At 35.8% G+C, this 23,471-nt stretch overlaps 1 protein-coding gene across 2 annotated transcripts in view; it reads left to right on the top strand.

Moving 5' to 3' along the window:
• The first annotated feature begins 667 nt into the window (after window positions 1–667).
• The window catches only part of LOC126972731 (abhydrolase domain-containing protein 2), a 45,198-nt gene continuing 22,394 nt past the window's right edge, over window positions 668–23,471 (top strand). The window contains exons 1-4 of one of the 2 annotated variants that reach the window (XM_050819648.1): window positions 668–987; window positions 2,430–2,602; window positions 11,776–11,943; window positions 22,295–22,478. In XM_050819648.1, the coding sequence (XP_050675605.1) occupies window positions 833–987; window positions 2,430–2,602; window positions 11,776–11,943; window positions 22,295–22,478 (680 nt within the window). In that variant the 5' untranslated portion in view covers window positions 668–832. The remainder of the gene's footprint in view (window positions 988–2,429; window positions 2,603–11,775; window positions 11,944–22,294; window positions 22,479–23,471) is intronic. The other variant, XM_050819649.1, reaches the window with a different exon arrangement.

The following is a 23,471-nucleotide window of genomic DNA, read 5'->3' as shown; positions in this document are numbered from 1 at the left end:
TAAAAAATCTAAGAAATGACATCAAAAAGAATTCTAAAGGAACCAATTTTGAGAATATAAATGCCTTTTTATGCCAGTAGTGGGGATTTCCCGGTTCTGGCTCACTTCGTGATGCCTCCAAAAATAAAAGTTTGGTGTCAAACTGGGGGTTTTGATGTATTTCCGAGCGATTGCGCAGTTTCAGCATCCGTTTTTCGATATCTCTTATAGTTTCAAAGTTAGCTTTTTAAGTTAAGGACGCGTTTACGAATCCGACAAAAATAAGATATTTTTCGGTAGAGTTTGTGATAAAATGAAACTAAATGTTACAAAACTAAAAATTGCCGCAAATAGATTACTTCTTTATCTCCAATTAGCGGGAAATTTTTACTTTGAAATTTTGATATTATATGTCGTAAAAATGATTATCCGTTACCTCTTCACACAAACGGGAAATAAATTAATGAATATGTTATAAATAATCTCAGAAAAAAATATAAATGAATCGTCCTAAATTCATATATTTTTCTGATAAGCATGAGCTTTAAAGTGTGGTATTAATTATTGTAGTCTTTGGCGAGTGACAGACAATAATTACAGGTGAGACCGAACTTAAAGTACTTAGTTACCACATCATAAAATTAAAAAAATATATACAGCTGAGATGCATTTGACAATTCTTAATTCAATTTCCAGTTTCTGCGCTTTTCGAGAAGGTAGTGGACTTCTCAAATCTCATGTCTTACCTAAATGGTTAGCACAATAATCACGGAAATTTATTATTAAATGTGATATTATGAACAACTTGTGGTTGTGACTTGTGTCTACTGTACTGACAATTTAATTGTTCAACATGTCTACAGTTTTATTGGCTGTAATTGCAGTGATTTTGTGTATACTTTTCCGAATATTAAATGTGAATAGCCAGCCTCACAAGCCTGTTATTTATGGCAGAGATAAAAATTTCATAGAAAACATTCTTTTTATTGCTCCATTTTTGAATGAACCGTAAGTATTACTCAGTCAGATCTTAAAGACGTATGTTAAATGATAGGAGAGTGAAGTTTGTACATAGTGCTTAGATACTTTAATTAATATAATAATAATTTAATTAATTTACTTTCCGAGTTATGTATGATACTTGCTTAATACGGATCTTAATACCTGATAACAGTTATTAATTTAAAATAAATAAAATGAAGTGTCATATTATGTACAACTTAACTCATGTAGTTTTTATTAAAGAAAACAGTCCATGGGAAACATGAAACATGTTTTGTTCTTAAATATAGGAGTTGAATATGTTTTTCAAATCTTTGAACATATGATTTAATATCTTGCTATGATAAAATTTATAAATTGTCAAAACTTATTTAAATTTTAGATTTTAGGTACCTCTTATATCAAAATGTGTAATTTTAATAGTAGAATATTGAAAGCAATGATAAAATATAGCACTGGAGGAAAAGAAGGTTTAGGGCTAACATACTTTGTGGTAAAAGTTATTTTGTCTATTATTTTAATAATTTTAACAACATCATTATTATTACTAATTATGTTATAAATAATATATTGACTTTAGAGGCTTTCTGTAGTGCAAACTTTTTTGTTAATTATGTGTTCAGTACCAAATGGGTATACAATACTCATATCATTTTAGTAAAATCAAACATAATCTTGATGTTGAACAAGATACTAATGAAATAATAAATAACATATCATTGAGAATAATTAGCTCTATTATGGGTTACCAATTGCTGCCTATCAGCTTATTGGAATCATGGTGCTTCAAATGTATCTACATGCATTGTATAGATACTAGTATGAGCGTTATTAATTCCTTCATTTACCATATTTATCTCAGCAGTAACAAATTTCTAAGTTTTTGATCACAGCCTTGTTCATTCACATTGCCCACTTTCTCTAGCAGAATTTAATAATATACACTTGAATTTTGTCATTGGCAAAATCTAAAAGGATATGCCATCGAGCCAAACAATAATAATAATATGAACCCAGCAAATATTCTTAGTCTTCTACTCTGCTTTAAAAGCCTGAGGCAATATCATGGCCATGAGGAATGTAATGTGCATTAGGCACATTTATTTATTACTTTAATTAAGAACTTCTTCCACAATGAGCATCTTTTTGGGTATTAAATGAGATTGAGCCATCACATCATATTATGTAACATTCTTTCAGGAAGTGGGCATGAGTCCACTCAGTGAGACCTACTAGATGAGCATAGTTTATTTCATAGTGTTAACGCCATTCACTTCTGTTTTGTTAATGGCGGCTAGATTATGGGCACCACAACCACACCTATTTCTGTTGTAAACCAGTAATGTGTAATCATGTTGCTAGTATCATCCCTTACTGCCATAAAAAAAAATCTGTAGTTATTAAAGCTGTATTGTGGGTTCTTATTGATTTTTTTACCATTGTTATAGTTATATGCCTACACGTCTCTGGGGGTTTAGCGGCCATGTGCAAACAATCCTTCACAGTTTAATAGGACGTGTCCGCTGCCCCTGGCCAATTGGAGCAAGAATTTCACTTCTGCTGCCTGATCGATCAACACTCACTTATGACTTGTATGAACCAGTTGGAACAGAACATGAAGGTGGGTATTTTATTTTATGAAGAAAAAAATGGAGATAAATTTTTTATTTATTTTTGATGGTGGTCATTTTAATCTTGGATATAAATGTGCAGAAGACCGAAAATGTGGTTAAAAATAGGAAAGCCTGCATGGGTTTTATTCTAATCACTCTGTTGTGGCTTTTGCGGAGAGGTCAGGTTAAGATAGGCCGCCAGGTATAGATTAAGTTAAGTTAAGCAGGGTTGATGCAGAGTGGAAGAAACCTGAAAAATATGTGAAGACTATGACAAATGGATAGATAGGTGTGTTTGTATTATGATGATGATGATCTTCATTATGATCATAAAATTATGCTTTTGTAATATTTTTTTTTGCTGGTTCCTTCTTGCTATTTTCTATCATTAAAATTCCGTCATCTTTCTATAGCAAAATCGTTCTAGGTGAAGTTCCGATTAACTTCTTCCAACATAAACAAATTATAAAATAAATAAAGCAAAAAATTTCATTTATAACTAGTACCTACCTTATGGAAAGTGTGTATGGTCTTAGTCAAGGGAGACAACACATTTAATTTCTCAATCATTCATCATTTAAGAAAACAATCCTGAGCATGTTTTCCAACCTCGGTATTACATTAATTTCGAGGAATAAACTCAGGCTACCCTGAGATTAGACTGTGAGGTTTCTAATTGGACCTAAAAGAAAAAACACTTGAGTAATAACTAATAACCTTTGCATTGTTGGAAACACAAATTAACAAAGTATACTAAACTGAAAGGAACAAAAATGAAAACTTGTTGTTTTCATTTACATGATGTACTAATAGTCAGATCAATAGACTAATGATCTGATTTTGTTAACAAATTCATATGCTTCAATTATTTGCCTAAACTCAAATAAACTCTACTAAAAAGCTTAGCGCTTTTTAATCATCATTATAAATATTTCTGTTAAATTACTGAATATACGATATTATCATCGGAAAATTAGAGCTTGTGAGAAGAACATACAAGTAACTCAACACCCAAAGAGTGGTCTTTCAAATCAATTAGAGTATTTTACATTGGCAGTGAAAGTAGGTATGTACACATAACAAATTAGTTTATAAGATGGTGTCAATTTAAGAATCGTGTTCAAAGTTAAAATGTTTTATATATCAAATATGTCATAAAAAGTACTAAAAAATTAACAGTATAAATATAAATTATCGTATATTATGCATCAACCTTTAGAGCTTTAATTGATTGTCTGTGTATCTAATCGCATCAAACAAATACAATGAATTATTAATTGTTTTGAATATTGGAATAGGTGCCCCATTGCTCGTTTTTTATATTGGACTTAATATTACTAGTACCCTCTTTTTAAGTTCGCCAAAATCCGACTTAATGTAATCTAATTGCGACCTTAATTCGAGGGCACCGAAAGAAACGCGAACAGGTCTTCCTGGTGACACCGCGCCTCGAAGCCCGAGGTGCAGGTCGTGAGGACACGACCGAATTTAGGATGGCCGAGTGTAATGGTTATTCGACATTCCAATTAGTACCAACATTCAGTTATGATATTATTAATAGAATCATTTGTATCCTGTTAATATTATATTGTTTTAGTAATTGTACCTAATATTATATAATCACATGCAAAATCTAAGTGATGTCACTTTATTATGATGTTGGTAGTTTCGTATTATAAAGGTTGGTAGTAGGGTAACTGTTACGAATTGCTCTCGGCTATTGGGCACTTCGTGTTGGGGCAATTGAAAGTATCGAACGTGCTGTCTGCTAGTCATCCGACTGCCCAATTATTTTAAATCATTTAATGTTACTTGTATATAGTTGTGATTATAGTGAAATAATTGAATATATATTCTATTCAAGTGGTTCGTAAAAGTGATTATTTATCATAAAAGTTAAGCCTAAGATAAGACTAAGTCATCTGCTATTAAAAACCCTCCTCATCAGCCGGAAGACGACCACTGCTGGACAAAAGCCTCCCCCTAACGATCTCCACAAGGATCGGTCCTGCGCTGCCCTCATCAAACGTATTCCGGCGATCTTGACCAGATCATCGGTCCATCTAGTGGGGGACGTACCAACACTCTTCCGGTACGTGGTCGCCATTCGAGGACCTTACTGCCCAAACGGCCATCTGTCCGCCGACCTATGTGCCCACCGCCACTTAAGTTTCGCAATCATTTGGGCTATATCGGTGACTTTGGTTCTCCTATGGATTTCCTCATTTCTCATTCGATCTCCTAGGCAAACTCCGAGCATTGCCCTCTGAGCGACCATGAGCTTTCACATCAAGCCCATAGTTAGCGACCACGTCTGAAGACGACTAAGTCATCACGGGCAACTTACACTGGTTGAAAACCTTCGTCTTCAGGCACTGTGGTATAAAAACCCACCATAATTGATCCAATCGTTTCGGGAGATTAGCTGGAACAAATTGACGGAAGAGAACCCTTGTTCTATTATAGTAGTAGAAGAAGGCTTCTTTGAACAGCAGCTTTTTTGCGGGAAGTATCTGCCCTGTACTTTTCCCGGGGCGTAAAAAGAATAGGGGAGTCCAGGCCCATGGGTGTCGTAAGAGGCGACTAAGGGCTTTTTAGAAGTGGGAGAGTCACGCTGCCGTCTTTTGACGTCAGCACAATCGGGCCAGACTCGTCCGGGTTAATTACCACACTCGCACAGAATACCGGCGTGAAGTAGCGGCCTAGTGCAGCTATGTTTTGCATAGGTTAGTGTCGAGGACCGGTGGCCATTCAGCAGCTGAGACGCAGATATCTCGACCTAGCGATACGTCATATTTAACGTACCCCGGGTACAAAATTGAGCACAATTTTTTGCCTCATGCCGGGGTATGTGTGTACGTTAGGGAGGATATCTGCTGTCGCCGTCTCGGCAATTTTGAGGGTAGGGGCCTGTCTACCCTCTGGCTCCGCGTAGATATAGAGGACCGCGTCCGCATCTATGCGTGTGTCTACAGGTCCCATAGTGGTAACGCAGAAACCGATCATCTCATGGGCTGCGTTAAAGCGGCAATTGACGACGTACTTGCACAGATCCCCTCCGCTGAAATCGTAGTCTTGGGTGATTTCAACGGGCACAATGCCGAATGGCTTGGATCACGTACAACAGACTACGCAGGGCGATCTGTGCATAATTTTGCATTGGCGTATGGTCTGTCCCAATTGGTTGAGTCGCCAACGCGGCTCCCGGATGTGGATAGCCACGTGCCGTCCTTATTGGATCTTCTGCTGACTACACATCCCGATGGTTACCAGGTCTTTGTCGACGCCCCTCTCGGAACGTCCGACCATTGCCTGGTAAGGAGTGTAGTGCTTATCCGACGCCAACGTCGCAGACCACCAGCGACCCGCCGCGTTTGGCACTACAAGTCAGCAGATTTTGATAAGATGCGTTCCTTTTTTGCATCCTACCCTTGGAGCAGGGTTTGTTTCCCTTCGGATGATCCTAATGCCTGCGCCGTTGCAGTAGCCGATGTGATACTACAGGGTATGGATATTTTTATACCAAACTCTGTAGTACCCATCGGTGGCAGATCACAGCCCTGGTTCGATGCGTCAGTTAAAGCAGCATCTGACTGCAAAAAACAGGCGTATCGAGCTTGGGTTGCGGCGCTGGGCACAAAGGATCCGAACTGCATGGTTCTTAAGAGGAAATACAACCGTGCCTCCAGATTTTTTAAGCGGCAAATCGCCCGTGCAAAATCATAACACGTCGTCAAAATCGGCGAGCAGCATTCCAGTTACCCGACCGGAACACGCAAGTTCTGGTCGTTGTCGAAAGCTGCTCTTGGTAACTTCAGCCAGCCGTCCATGCCGCCGTTGCACATGAGGAATGACACCCTGGCCCATACGGCAAAAGAGAAAGCCGATCTCTTGTGCACTCTTTTCGCCTCCAACTCGACTCTTGACGACAACGGAAAAACACCGCCGACCATCCCGCGGTGTCAGAGCTCTATGCCTGAAGTACAGTTCAGACAGAAAACTGTTAGGCGAGCTCTGTTTTCGTTGGACGTCAGGAAGTCGAGCGGGCCGGATGGCATTTCTCCAATCGTGCTTAGAACGTGTGCCCCTGAGTTGACGCCGGTGCTAACGAGTTTATTCCGGCACTCTTATTCTAAAGGCGTAGTCCCTGACTCATGGAAGTCAGCCCTTGTCCATCCGATCCAAAAAAAAGGAGACAGTTCGGATCCGGCAAACTACAGGCCTATTGCTATTACCTCCCTGCTCTCCAAAGTCATGGAGAGCATAATTAGCCGTCAGCTCTTGGTATACCTAGAGGGTCACCAGTTGATCAACGACCGACAATACGGGTTTCGCCATGGTCGGTCGGCAGGTGATCTTCTGGTATACCTGACATATAGATGGGCTGCGGCTATTGAAAGCAAGGGGGAAGGCCTGGCAGTTAGCCTGGATATAGCGAAGGCCTTTGATCGTGTATGGCACAAGGCGCTCCTCTCCAAACTTCCATCATTTGGGCTTCCCGAGAGCTTGTGCAAGTGGACCTCCAGCTTCCTCACTGGGCGTAGCATACAGGTCGTTGTCGACGGATATTGCTCGAACCCGAAGCCCGTGAATGCTGGTGTGCCCCAAGGCTGTGTGCTGTCTCCCACGCTGTTTCTTCTGCATATCAATGATATGCTGGACATCTCCAACATTCATTGCTATACAGACGACAGCACTGGCGATGCCATATACACGGGCCATGCAGGTCTCTCTCGGGAAATCGTCGACCAGTGCCGGGAGAAACTTGTGTCTTCTATCGAGTCTTGAGAAGGTCGCGGAATGGGGTAAATTGAACCTTGTCCAATTTAACCCCCAGGAGACTCAAGTTTGCGCGTTTACCACTAAAAAAACCCCATTTGTCGCATCACCGCTCTTCGACAACACTTCCCTAAAAGCCTCGCCTAGTATCGGAATACTGGGTCTCGAAATCTCGAGCGATTGCCAATTCCGTGGCCATCTGGAGGGCAAAGCCAAATTGGCTTCAAAGAAACTGGGCGTCATTAATAGAGCACGGCAATACTTCAAGCCGGCCCACACACTAGCGCTCTACAAAGCGCAGGTCCGGCCACACATGGAGTATTGCTGTCATCTCTGGTCTGGCGCACCCCAGTATCAGCTCGATCCATTTGACCGCGTGCAACGCAGAGCAACTCGAATTGTCGGGGACCCAGTGCTCTGTGAACGGCTGGATCACTTGGCGTTGCGTAGAGACGTCGCTTCATTGTGTGTCTTCTACCGCATTTATCACGGGGAGTGTTCCGAAGAGCTGTTTAACCTGATTCCTGCCGCCGAATTCCACCTTCGCACGACACGCCACAAGTTAGGATATCATCCTCACCATCTGGATGTGTGGCGGTCCTCCACAGTGTGGTTTTCAAGGAGCTTTCTTCCACGTACTACAAAGCTGTGGAATGAGCTTCCTTGTGCGGTGTTTCCGGGACGATACGACATGGGTACCTTCAAAAAAAGCGCGTACACCTTCCTTAAAGGCCGGCAACGCTCCTGTGATTCCTCTGGTGTTGCAAGAGATTGTGGGCGGCAGTGATCACTTAACAACAGGTGACCCGTACGCTCGTTTGTCCTCCTATTCCATAAAACAAAAAAAAAAGTAAGAAAAATTATTTGCAAAGAAACCTCGTAATGGGTTTCATGGGTACGGACTGCCTCCTATGTTTATGGTGTTAGAAACTTTACTCCTCAGAAATCACAATAGGTACAGACCTCCATAATAATAAATATTAATTGTAAACTTTTGATGAAGTGAATTAAATGTTATGTCTGTACAGTAAATGTGTTTGTATTGTGAAACATACTTCCGCTTTATATAATTGTGTTAAGTATGTCCATATTATAAGTATCAGTATATATAACAGTATATTCATAGAATGCAAATACACTATATAAAACAGTGTCAAGGTGTTATATTTGTTGTGTATTCGAAAACAAGACTGGTGACCTGTAACTAAATAATATAACATAATACATATTACATCCACTTTTCCGTAACCAATCTAATATATAAAATTCTCATGTCGCGGTGTTTGTAGTTAAACTCCTCCGAAACGGCTTGACCGATTCTCATGAAATTTTGTGTGCATATTGGGTAGGTCTGAGAATCGGACAACATCTATGTTTCATCCCCCTAAATTTTAAGGGTGGTCCATGCCAAATTTTTTTGACATTTTTTTTAAATTTGTTTGATTATGAGTCAGCATTAAAAAATACATACAACTTCAAATTTTCACCCATCTGCGATCAACAGTTACTTTTGTATCGCGATTTTAATATCGGCAATACAACGTTTGCTGTGACCCAGCAGCTAGTCATTTATAATAAGCAGTCATATGTTTTCTGCCAAATATGAATGTAAGTTTTGATTGATTGAGATAGGTACATCTATTTTTTACTCGATCCTTGGAGGATCTTATTGTTCATCCAATGTAAATTAAATATGAAGTATTCAAGCTTTAAATATATGATGAGCTTTTCGATATTGTCAATGAACATGACACAAACATACCATAGACTGGTATTTGGTAATAATTTCACGTTGTCGCTTAGTTCTCAACACAGACAGAAGGACAAAAGTGTGAACGAAAAATATTTTATACATCTATAAGTTGGAAACACTTGTGAGTAGAACAAGTAACAAGCTGTAATATGAAATGTTGAAATATGCACTCATCAATTATTATAATGTTGTAATTTGTATTATAAAACATGTTATTTGACGTGTTTTCCTTGAGCATCTGAGTTGTCGGTCATAGAGAGAGCGAGATGTTCAAACTTCAATCAACTAAATAGGTTAGTTTATCACTCACGCCATCACGTCACCCGCCTATCACTACATGATACCATCAGTATCAGTGACTCACACCGCTTTTCCTTATCAGCGATCGTCAAAACGATAATTATTATTTAATCGCGGCACAAGTGCTTTCAACTCTTAAATCGGTATTAATACCTCCCAATACGTAAGCCATAATCAAGAGTATTCTATCTCTTTTATGCACAGTTATGAAGACAGTGACAAAACACACGTCACAGACTACGTAAGATGACACCGTCTTGAATAGTTCGCTTAATTGTCATATTATATAATATTGAACTAGTTATATGAAATTGTTGCGCTTTACAACAGTAAAAGATAATGTTGAAATAGAATTACGCTAAAACGTGTACATACTGAAAAAATACGGGTTGCACTCCGGGCAGAAGTGAAAACTTGAACATTGACATATAAAACAAACAAACTTATAATGCCTACTACTCGGCTAAGTCGAGTTAGTAAGTCTTTTTTGGGGCGATGAATATACTTTTACAAGATCCCAGAAAATTTTCAAAACAAAAGTATTATTGTAACGTTGTTCCAATGACTTTCTATACATATGGACATATCATTCGCAGTCTGATAACGGAACGGCAAAAGTGTACTTAAAGACAATGTAAGCACACTTTTCTCCTTAATCGTGTGTCAATCAACAAGCCTAAGTGTGCTATAAAAAGCGCTTAAATAATTCATTAACGACTCAAAAAAAAGATGATGTGTGTTATCATCGGTAAGGTTATTTTATTTATATAAGATTGATATGCAAAAAGTCCCCAGACATGACCGGCTTGTCAGAATGGGACAGATGAAAGGACACAGTCAGAAATGAAAACATTAGAGTCGCTCTTTTTAACCGACTTCAAAAGAGGAGGTTCTCAATTCGTTGGTATGTTCTTTTTTTATGTTTGTTCCCTCAGAATTTTTGACCTGAACCGATCATGATAACTCTTTTTTTATTTGAAAGCTGGTGTTTTCCGTGTGGTCCCATTGCAATTAATAAATCTAATTCTAATAACGATTATTGTTACTTTTGGAGTCGGTGTCAGCCTAGGCAGGTTTGTAACTACATACATAGTTATAGGTGAGATGTGCTTGAGTCGCACACACGACGTGAGGAGGCGAGAAAGCGGCCGCGGCCGCGACGGGAGGACACCGATTCAAAAATAAGAATAGTCGTTATTAGAATAAGATTAATTGATTAGATTGTATAAATATACGCAATTATTTTAAAAAATTTTTGTGCATGTTCTATCTATTGTTTTTGAAGTCGTTTGTTTTTTTGTTAATTTTTTTTAAAGATCTAGAGAATAATTATTAGGAAAATTGTATTTTGTGTAATGTGAACGGCTTACAAGAACGTGACCACTTACATTCTAGTGTTTTTATACGTTATCACGGAAATATCGTTACCTAGTAATAATTAATACTTATTTGCATCGCAAATATGTAAAAAAAAAACCCGCTGAGTTTCTTGCGCCTATTCTTCTCAGATCTGGGAAGTCTCTTTTGAATGGGTGGTAATTGATTGTGGTGATTTTGACGTTCAATAAGTGATTTTAAATCCTATTTTGAATAAAAATATTTGAATTTGTAAAAACTAATATTTTTCACCTTTCCCGTACACGAGATAAAGAAAGGGAAGTGGCGCCAGTTGGTAGCAAGAAAGAGATGTGAAGAAATTAACAAACCAAATAAGCATATTTATATTTCACCACTAAAGGATTAAGGATTTTGGATTTAACCACATTTAAAATTTGACAAAAGCTGTCATACAAATGTATGTTAATGTCCGCTTACACTACATATACCAAAAAGAGACCCTAGAAAAGACTTAGATATCTAAGTCTAAAAGACAAATTTTATTCAATTCAAAAAATTTAACATTATAAATAACCAGTTTAACTAATTATTTTATGTAAAAAAAATATATCTGAGTATTAGTTTCAGGTTAGGTTTTTGATTAAAAACGTTAAAAACCTCATATGAAAATGGGGACAGACTGACGAACGTAAAACTTATAGCAACTTTCTTCTTTGTCTGGGTTTAAAAAAATACCTAACTGCTACTCCACTGATGTCACTGTCCAAATCGGGTTCTAAATTCAAAATACGCAGCTGAAACTGAAATTGTGTTTATATTGCTGCCTATTGACCAACTAAGTAAACGCAAAAATGTATAGACCATATTGTAGTGCCATATTTCAGAACTTCAGGTTTGCGTGATCGGCTAAGTAATATATGTATTACAATGTATACAGTATAGTATATTGTAAGTGTAAGTAATGTTTGTGACGTCAATCGAGAGATGGTCGTAATAAGTGTCCCGTTGCAGACGACGTGACGGTGGCCATCTGTCCCGGCATCGGCAACACGTCGGAGAGCGTGTACATCCGTACGTACGTGCATTACTCGCAGCGGCACGGCTACCGCTGCGCCGTGCTCAACCACATCGGGGCGCTGCACAGCGTGCCAGTCACCGGCGCCAGGATCTTCTCCTACGGTACCCACCCTTACTGCTTTACTTTAAAATAATCAATGAAAATGAGTGATATCCCTCACTTCTACAGGCACATTAAAAAGCCACAACCTGAGAGTTGAACAAGACATACCACAATTTTCTGTCTATGCGTCACTCGGACGGTTGGCTCAGTTGGTGCGGGTTCGAGTCCCGCAACGTCCATGAATTACGGTACGAATTAAATTTGTATACTAAAGAAAAAAATTGTATTATGAACCGCCATTACAACACACTATAACAAAAAAAAACAATTATCTTATGGCCTAGTCAAGTTCAATCTCCTACGCTTTAGGTCATAGCCCATCCCCCTCCACCAAAATATGATAGCGGTCCTCAAGGAGATTTTACCCCAGGAGGGTACCGGCTCTAAAGTCGGAGAATCCCTCCGCGAGCTTTATCGTACGGGCCGCCCGTCATATTGTGGGGAGGGCACAGAACCATGCATGTCAAAGGACAACAGGGCAGAAACACCACGGCACTCCGCTCCACGCTTAATGTGGACTAACATCAGGGGAATTCTCTCCAACTTAAACGTCGTCCACCCCCACCTTGTGACGGTGAAGAGAGAAATATGGGCGTGTATAAACTTTTTGTGTTCAGAATGTTCGAACCACAGCCAATCAACGTGCGGACGTACTAACATGCCTCAGTGCGCTTGAGGAACATTTATGGCCATTTCTCGACAAAATCGTTGTCGACTCTTTTCTCTTTGCTTTTTGACCTTAGATCAAAATTATTTTGAAATAAGATCAATATCGTCATTATCTGTGTCTCTTTGTCTTGCTTTTCTTTGATATTTTTAAGTGCTAGGGTACTTCAAAATATTGCTACAAATGAATTAACCATAAGGCCGCCAACAGAGGGTAAGTTTACAACTCCGACAACAATAAGTGAAAATATTAAAACGGTCCGACACACAATATTACCTTCACATTCAAAAATTCAAAAATTACGTTACCTTTGATTAATTTTAGGAGGACGAAATTGCGGAGAACAAAACTCTGATTTTTGAATTTTTTTTACTCCCGATTGTTAGTGGGAGCTGCAGTTGTCTTATCTCAGTGACGCCTGTCTGGTCCGTGACGCCGTGCGCCGGCGGTATACTGTTTTAGAACTCTTAAATGTAAAAAGGACGCTCAGATTTTTTTTCTCCTAAGAAGTGCGTCCATAATCTACATAATAATAAGACTTCAGAAGGAATGTGTATCAACTAATAAAAATAAATAGTTCGTGGTTTAGCCAACATTTAAAGAACTAATAAACTCGCCACACTTTGGCCATACATCGACAAAAACTTAAAACTTGTTGTTGAAACTAAACACTAAGCTCACGTGTGTTTAATCTAACATTAAATTGATAGACAGGAGATGCGTTGTATATTGTGTGGTGGCTTTGAAAGACCAGCGACTAATTATTATTTATTAGCGGAATGCGGAAAAACATTTTAATGGAACTAAATCGCATCGTCGGCCAGACTAAAATCAGATCAAAACAAATCCCTATTTGTTGTAACTAGACGACCTCGAACAACTTTTACGATATTAACAAAATATCCCTCAAACACTTGTTATAATAGTTGTATACAATCATTGTATTCAATTGAACATAAACAAGACAGTTGTCATTTATTTACTTATATAAGGAAGTAGTAACTGAAACTCTTTTAATATAACTCCGTCGGTAACTTCCTATACTAACCACTATATAGCCGAATTACTAAAGTAACTTTGAATTAGTAAAAGACCTCAATTAAGTTAAATTGAGTTCAAGTATTATTAAGGTTAATATATCGAGGTTTTAAGGTTATAGGACTATTAATATATATAATTAAATAAGTTAGTTATTGTTTCTTGTTGATATTTTAAATTTGACATGTTTTCTTTGGCTATTATCTACACTAGTCCTAGCTAGCTTGCGTGTTTTAGACTGACCTTGTCAATAATATTTAGTTACTTTCACTGTAAATTTATAGGTATACCTTAGTATATCAAATCTCATAGATATACAGTCTGTAAACTTGAAACATTTGTCACGAGTATATATAACAATCTTAAATAAATTTAGAACACAATTTTACTGTTTACTATTACACCGTAATTTATAATAAATTTAAATTTATTTTTTTACTCAATTGGTCCCGTTCGGGCAGGCATGTGTCATAGATCAAACAGCCGCTTAAATTAGTCTTAATTTTTTTTTAATACTTTAACTTCAGCTAATAATTTATTATTTAGTATTTGAACTTCACCCGGTTACAACCTGGAACACATATTATAACTTGTCCTCAGCAGAAGTGGTTCTGCTTCAGTTTGAAGGGAAACAAGTGTGCCTTATATTAAATATTTGTAATAAGTAATATTGATAGGTCAGCTCAGTTCCAAAGTGTAACAAACAAGTCTGTAATTCAGTAAGTTTGAGATAAGTTAGCCACCATTACACCACCATTACACCACCACACAGATACAAGTCGATAATTAATGCAGTTTACTTATTGAAGTTATACTTCTTTTGGCGCGATGGAGAAAAATGATGAGTAAACAGTGTGAATAAATAAATATTATTTTGATGTTTTTATTAAATCAATTTCATATACGACGGTGATAGTATTTACTAATAATTTATTATTATATCTATATATATTGAATATTAGTGATAAAACTGATTTAAATAAACTGTATTTAGTGCATTTATAGATTTCATGCATATGTCGTTATGTATAATTTATTTACATCGTTAATTAAAAGTAATGACATTATAATCTAAATTTTTTTTTAATCGTTTTGTTTTATTTCTGGTATATTAACAAATTTTATGTAGAAATAAAAACAATTAATTTTCTATACTTGTTTATATTAACCTTAAAAGCTGAGTATTTATACTATCTTTGATCTTAACTATTTGTTAAAATTTGATTTATTTTTCCATACGCCAAAGAAGTATAACTTCTAACGCGTTTACATGAGTACACACATTCTTTTTTTTACTTTCAATATAAGTCTAGGACCCATCTATCTTAGTAATTATTATTTTTGTCACTTGCAAGGAATATCTTATATGTTTATATTGTTTCGGGCCTTTCATGTTCCACTTGACTAGAGATTGATCTGTTGTTTTAGCCTTTCGTTGTGTTACTCAGAGCTATAATTGCTTTCAGCTGCACACGTGCCGCCACAAGCTAAATCTTCCTGTACTTTGTAAAGTAATATTCAGGACCTATCAATATGTAAATTTAAAAATATCTTACTATATAGATGACAAGAGTGTTGGGGTCAAAGCTCCTCACCTTCAATTAGCTTAAAATAAGTTGTGTAATAAATATAAGTTCAAAGATTAATTATTCACGTTATTATTTTAGAACATGTAAAGGTAGAGGTAACATTTATATTTAATTTGACTTCAAAATGTTATCTTATATTTCTTTATCCACCTTTAATAATGTAATCGTGCTTTTTACTAAATGTATCTATATATAAATGGTTTCTGCGTTTATTCGGATAAAATTCGCAAACTAAAGATCACTTGGCGTTGCGTAGAGACGTCGCTTCATTGTGTGTCTTCTATCGCATTTATCACGAGGAGTGTTCCTAAGAACTGTTTCATCTGATTCCTGCCGCCGAATTTTCACCTTCGCATGACACCCCACAAATTCGGATATCATCCCTAAAGTGAATACTTGGACCATCCGGATGTGTAGCGGTGCTCCACAGTGAGATTTTCAAGGATCTTTCTTCCACGTAGCACCAAACTGTGGAATGAGCTTAATTATTATGTGCGATACGACATTTGTACCTTCAAAAAACATTTACGCGTACATTCTTTTATAAATGTATAAAAGATCTTCCTTGATGTTTCAAGAGAATGTGGGCGGCGGTGATCACTTAACACCAGGTGCGCTCCTTTGTCCTCCTTTTCCATAAAAAAAACTCTTTAAATAATAATACAAATGATGTTTAATCCGCTTTGCTTATTAGTCATTATTTTATTTATTTATTTATTTTCAGTGAATCCTATTTAAAACAATTTATCCAGCGCCTCGTGTTATCGATCGAACTCGTAAACACCAGTCTAAGACATTGTGTTACTCTAGATAACTCTATCGTAGCACAACTAATTATTGTTCAACATTTAGTAATAATAACATTACTACACGTTATATCCTATGTTACTATAATATAGGTGACTTTCTTAATCATACCGCAGATTAGGAATAGAGCGACTGCCATCAGACTATTTCAATTTTATTGTGACTAAATTTTATTTAAAATAAAAAAAAAATAACGAAAAAACAACCGCCTTCTAAAAACATTATTCCAAAACAATAGATAAAATGTGCACTAAAAAGTATAAAAATAATAGCGTATTTTTATACAATCTAAATTATTAATCTTATTCTAGTTACGATTATTGTTATTTTTGGGATCGGTGTCCTTCGGCCGCAACCCGCTCTCGCCTCTCGCCTCCTCACGACTCAAGCACATCTCACCTATAACTATGTATGTAGTAACAAACCTATCTTGGATGACACCGACTCCAAAAATTACAATAATCGTAACTAGAATAAGATTAATAATTTAGATTGTATAAAAATACGCAATTATTATTTTTATACTTTTTAGTGCACATTATATCTATTGTTTTGGAATAGTGTTTTTGAAGGCGGTTGTTTTTTTGTTAAAATGTTTTTTATTTTATGATTTTTAGTGAATTTGAAGTACAATAACTAACAATTTGTCCAAATATGTGTAAATATACTAAATTTTTCAATGCAGCAATGAACGTAAGTACTTTGCAATTTGATGACAGACAGTGTTCCACTTCCGTTACTTTGTCATGGATTCGGTTATCAGAACCTAACCAAACTATCTTTGAAGTATATGCTTTCCAATAAAAAAAGAATCATCGAAATTGGTTGTCGCGATATTGAGTTATTCGTAAATTTATTATCCACTTTGCTATACGTATGTTTAGCAAAATTTAACATTTTATGGTTTTCTCATGGATTCCATTGTCAGAATTATTAAAATCGGTTCACACAGTCGAAAGTTTTGAGGTAACAAACACTAAAACCTCCTCTTTTGAAGCCTGTTAAAAAAATAGAAGCCCGCTGAGTTTTTGTGCCTAGGTACCCTGTAGTATTTCTGAAAATCTTATCATTCTTACTATACATTATGGGTTATGCAATAAAAAATTGAATTAGCGAAAAAAAAACATATTGTCACATTCACAATTGTGCAATTGTCACGTCATATAAATTACTTATTAAATTGTAGAAATCTTTCACTTTATTTGAGTATCTTTTAATTTATAATCAATTGCAACAAAAGTTATTTGATTATGATAATAGTACACGCAATGATAACAGTTATTTATTGCGAATCTTACTAGAAATTGTGTTAAGGTAGACGTTATACCTTGAGTTAAACGATTATTTAAAAGTTTTTGGCGAATAAAACGTATTAACTTGTCGGCTACCTACAAAAATATCATAAACGCATTATATAAATAGTTGCGTGTTGGTTCAGCTAACACTACATTCGGGACGCGCAATTATTAATTTACTCGCCGTATATATGCTAATTGTATTTGTTGTGTATTCGTGTTTTTGGTTGGTAACAAGTCTACAACAAGATTTGGTAACAATGTTAATACCCTAAACACATGGTCGGATTTGGTACGGCTGTACCATAGGTCGATGGGCGTGGGTAGGCGCCTTGAACTAATTGGTCCTGCGTCGTAGTCGATACGTTCCGGACGGTAATAATAATAGTTTTGTAAGATGGACGATGCGATATATCATCGAATATGATCCGGTACTGGACCGCGTCCTGTGGTTTGGTCGATTCAAATCCGATTATGTGTTTATGCTTTAAGAAAATAGTCGTGCTATGACGTCATGTAGGATCGAATCGATCAGTGTTCGGATGCAGTGAGTGATGTCATCGTAGTTTGAATTATGCTGCCGTGAGTCAGCGTCTGGACGAAATCTAAAAAATGTAAATATATTGTCGAGGTAAGGCGGCGCGCGGCATCATTCGGACTATGATCTCATATCTTATAATGATTTAATAGTAGGTACGTTGGTATTGTAATCCCCACACTGTGAGAAAGCGTTTAAGAGATAGAAATATATTTATTTACTACTAGCTGACCCGACAGACGTTGTTCTGTATTTATAATAAATAAAATAATGTTTTTATATGAATTTGTCAATAATATATCATAACATCAATAATTACTTCGTAAAATATGCTCCCTGCTGTCGTTATGTTTCACAACAGAACTGTCAAACCGTGCGTCAATAAATTCTCTCATAGAAATTATGTATGGACACATCAAAGGAAAAACAAATTTGTTGTTTTTATTTAATTTAGCATTATTTTCCTATTTATTCACCTTTTAAACCTTCTCTGGACTTCCACAAATAATTCAAGACCAAAATTAGCCAAATCGGTCCAGCCGTTCTCGAGTTTTAGCGAGACTAACGAACAGCAATTCATTTTTATATATATAGATAGATAGGGAGTGACAATAACATGTCATGAAGCTACATCAGTTCGTTAGGGGGCTTTGACATAAGGAGACGAGCTGGTAAAAAAATTCCCAACCTATCCTTTAAAGTTTAAATTATATATATTACAAAATAATATTATACCATTTTTTTAGAATGAATTTTAATCACTTCATGTTGTTAAAAGTTATCATATTCATTCAAATTCATTGTTATTGAACATCAGGTACAAAAGGTCGAAAAAATGTGTGATGAGCCTTATATATTTTACCAGTGTAACTGGTGTTTGAATGTTACATTCAATTAAATTAACCAATAAGAGAAACAAGTAAGGATTAAAATGTCAAGTTATACAAACGAAGCATAAAATAATAGTAATAATTAAAATGTCAACATAATAAAAGTCCAAAACCAATTATCGTCAATAACTTTAAATACCCTTAACCGTTAAGTAGTCCTTAATTTAAGATAAGTTTCATAAGATTATCACTAAGGAATTTAGAAATATTAGCATTTACTTACAAGCAACTCATGAGTTCTCCTTCAGAATTTATTAAAAGTACTGCTTTTAAAGTTGTCAGGAAGTTTATTTTACTTTTTTATTTAGTGTGTACTCATTCCAAACATCTGTAGCCTTTTATGAGGCACAACTAGTTCGTACCTTCTCTGAGCTCTCCGAAACCTTCCCTCAACCAACTCTTTATAACTTTTATAATAGCTTAGATTTTTCTTAACTGGTAATATCAATTCACATACAATATATAGACAGGGTAAAGGAAGAGCACGATACTTCTTAAACAGGTATCTAATGGTTGTATTACGTAGCTTGTCACACACTAAAGTAATAAAGCCTATCTGTTTTCATGCGTTACCTAACAGGCTCAAGAGCTAGACGCAAAGAATATATAACGTAGTACAGGGTGAACAATGCGAGCTCGTTTCGTCCACATTGTGTTACCGCGCACAATGTATGTTAATATATTGACTAATTAATCAAACATATTGTTAACTGGGTATGTAGGCAAACGACGTGCATTGACGTGTCATCAGGATTTGCCTTTCGCTGTGAATAAAAAGTTAAGTTAGTACTTGTGTACTTATAATTAAGTTACGAATAAAAAATATGGTATGCCTCTGTTGTCTATTATAAGATTTCTTCCTCTATGCCCTAGTGGTAAGAGTAATCATTATTATCAAATTTATTTTAACTGGGAAAATAAAAGTGAAGTACTGGGAAAAATGACAAATTTGAGATTGATTCCTGCATTTTAAAATTTCACGAGTCTTATAGGCGGCGGTTCATTGCTTCGTCAAATTTTATTAACTAGATTATGATTAAGAAGAATGAACTCAAATATCGTTACAAGCACTCGGATTTTAAAATTTTCAATGAATTTCCATTGCTTGACACAATAGATAAATAAAGAAAACTAAATGAAAAATAATTGCATATTTTACAATAAAATGTAAACAAAACTATGAGATTTTATTTTTTATTTGTGAGTGTTACTTATAATTATAATAGTAATTATTTATTTGCATAATGTGTGTATACAAGTTAACAAAAATTCCTATACGAATCAACACATTAGCCAAAAAGAGCATGCAAATTACATTAGCTCCATGTCATTATATAATAATAAAATTATAAGATTACAGCACATTATATTTCATTGTTACATTATATTTGCATCTACACAAAATATATACAGAAAGAAAACACAAAATATATATAGAAACTTAACGAGGGTAATTAGATTTGTATAATTAGTTAAATTAACAATAACTTTAATAAAATGCTATTCTCGATAAACAAACGTTATCCTCCAATGTCAATAATCAAGGAGCGGCAACCATTTTATTGATTACTTGGGTACGTTATTAACAGGTAACAGTAACATATTATCTAAATACCATGAAAACCTTCATGAAACCAGTACTTTATTACAGCCCTTCAAATAGTTACATTACAGATGCACCAAGTGTACCCGAACACAATAACACAGTCCGACACATAATAATACCTAACCATTCAATTTACAATATTTCATTATTTTGGTTTTGTTTCGGAGATGGATATTTTGTCGTTATCGCATATTTGTTTCACTCGCATTTGCGGGATAGAATATTGATTTAGAATTATTATTGAATCTGAGAAAGGCCTCAGCTAATTTTATTATATAATTTTTAATATTAGCAATATTTATACATTTCTGCGTTTACTCCAGTTGCATAAAATATTATTGGTCAATGGGCAACAATGAAAGCATTTTTTCAGATTAAGCTTAAGATTAAGCGTATGTTGAATTTAGAACCCGATTTGGACAGTGACATCAGTGGAGTAGCAGTAGGTATTTTTTAAACCCTGACGAAAAAGAGAGTTGCTATAAATTTTACGTTTGTCAGTCTGTCCCTGTCTGATCAAAATCTGTTCAGTCGGAGGTTTTCTTGAATGTTTATTTATTAGCTTGTGAATATATTTGTTACTTCTTAACGCTCTAACTAAATGGATTTGGATCTAATAAGTTAAAGTAACCTATAATGAGAGAAACAAACACTCAAATATAATATTTTTATCTACATAGAATAATTCGGTAAACTGGTTATAATAAATTTAATTTTTCTTTTAGACTAAGACATCTTTTCCAAAGAATCTTTTTGGCATACGTAAAATCATATCTTTGTATGTAAGCTTTTGTCAAATTATAAGTGCGTATTGACTTTCGAAAGAAATTTCAATACTTTTAATGTTAAATATTTTTATCGTAATTTTTGGGCATAAATTTGTATACGCTTAAATCCTTTAGTGTTGATATATAAACCAGCCCCAAGGACATGATTTGAGCAAATGACACCTGACTTATTTGGTTTGTAAAATTGTTCACAACTCTCTCTTGCTACCAACTGGCGGCAATTCTCTTTCATTCTCTCGTGTACGGAAAAGCTGAAGAAGATTAGCTTTTACAGATTTCCGGTATAAATAAGTATCAATTATCACTAGGTAACCATACGTCTGTAATATCGTGTAAATAGCACTAGTTTGTAATTGTTCACATTCTTGTAAGCCGTTCATATTCACCGGCAAAGGCTTTCTGTACACGAAATACAATATTGCTAATCATTGTTTATTGGGCCTTTTTAAAAAGATCGTCTCTATAGTTTTCATTTCTTACCGTATGCTGGGTGCATCCTTTCATCTGTCTCATTCTGACAAGCAGGAGAGAAAGGGATGTGAATACTTGTCAATAATTGTACCATATTTAATGAAAAAATATTCGTTTTACTAAATTATTCACGCTTTTTGCCAGTCCATCATAAATATGTAAAATAAATTTACCGGTGATAAGTCACACCATCATTTTTTTTTGCATCGTGAATGTATTATTTGGGCACTTTTTTATAGTACAGTTTTTTAGACTTGGTGATTGACACACAGTTGACACACGACTAAAGAGAAATGTGTGCTTACATTGTATTTCAGCACATATTTTCCGTTCCGCTATCAGACTGCGAATGAAATGTCCATATGTATACAGAACGACTATGTGTTATGTCTATAACTTTTGGAAGGTTTTTAAAAAAATTAATATGTAATAGTTCTGTTATTGTCTAGTATAAGAAAATCTAGGTGCATATAATATATGGTCACCTATTCTACACAGGCTGACTTATTTTAGTAATTAAAAAGTATAAGTAAATTTAATAAGCTCGCCAATTGAAGAAACATCACGTTGTCTGAACATGCCTCAGTTATCACAAAGGCCAGCGTGTTGCCGATCGCTCCGGGCTCACACCAGTTATATCTGGAGCTTGTGTTTGTTGCAGGTCACACGGACGACTTCAACTACATGCTCGAGAATCTCACGGAGCGGTACCCCAACACTAAGTTGGTTTTGGTCGGGTTCAGTCTGGGCGGCAACTTGATCACTAAATACTTGGGCGAGGAAAGGAGCAGACCGGCCAGTATCATCGGTGGAATATCTATATGTCAGGGATACAATGCTATCGAGTGAGTATTGTTTGAGCATTTGTGCGCTTATATCCGTATTAAGTATTTAATAATAATTGTACTATTATATATTTGTGAAGACCTTCCACCCATTCGAAATGATAGGCCTCAGACCTGAGAAAAGCGCGCACAAGAAACTCGCGGATAAGGTTTCATATCACAAATAAAGGGGAAAAAATAGCCTCATAAATGGTCATTCGATTATATTTTTGCTTTATTTCCCAAAGGAAGCTCATTAGCGTATAAATTTAATAAATTACAAATTTATAGTACATTAATTACTGGTTCACTACGTCTTGTTGTTGTTACTTTATCACTACGGCTTTTTCCGGACTTAGCCACTTTATGAGGCCGTTATTCGTGGTTATTTGTCTACTTATTCTAATGAACGCAGGCGCCGTGGCCGTTAAAGAAAGTAAACGTCTTAGAATGCTACTGGCTTATGGGAGAAAGCCCCCTCTCTAGAGCAAAGGCTCGTTTGGAGAACTCGGGCCCGTTATAAAGACACGCTCATGTAATCGCATGTTGTGCCACAGAACAAAAAGTAATAAACAGTACAGAAGTTCAATTAAGTTACACTTTTTGAAGAAATTGCTTCTTTAATTGCCCGCTAGTAACATTTATTTTTGAATTGAAAACTTCTATAGCAGCGTTGAGCACTTTTCTTGGGATGGATATATGTTAAACTCGCGTCATGAGACGTGTCCTGATCAAAAATTCGTAAGACAATTTTATACAGTGTATTGGTACCAGGCAATCAAAGTTGAAGAGATTGTCTTATGTATGATGCGATAATTCCTTAATAAATTCTGACTTCATTCGCACGAAGTATTACTACATAGTCACCAGGAGAACATTAATATGGTAGCGGTAATAGGGTAGATAGAAGATGAACAATAGATGCATCACTAAAATAACAATAATAATGTGGCAGAGACACCAGTAGGAGGCTCCCTTGCAATGGATGCTCGCTAGATTATGGGCACCACAACG

The sequence above is a fragment of the Leptidea sinapis genome, chromosome 27, assembly GCF_905404315.1.
Source record: "Leptidea sinapis chromosome 27, ilLepSina1.1, whole genome shotgun sequence".
Classification (NCBI taxonomy): domain Eukaryota; kingdom Metazoa; phylum Arthropoda; class Insecta; order Lepidoptera; family Pieridae; genus Leptidea; species Leptidea sinapis.
This window is presented reverse-complemented; position numbering and strand designations above follow the sequence as displayed.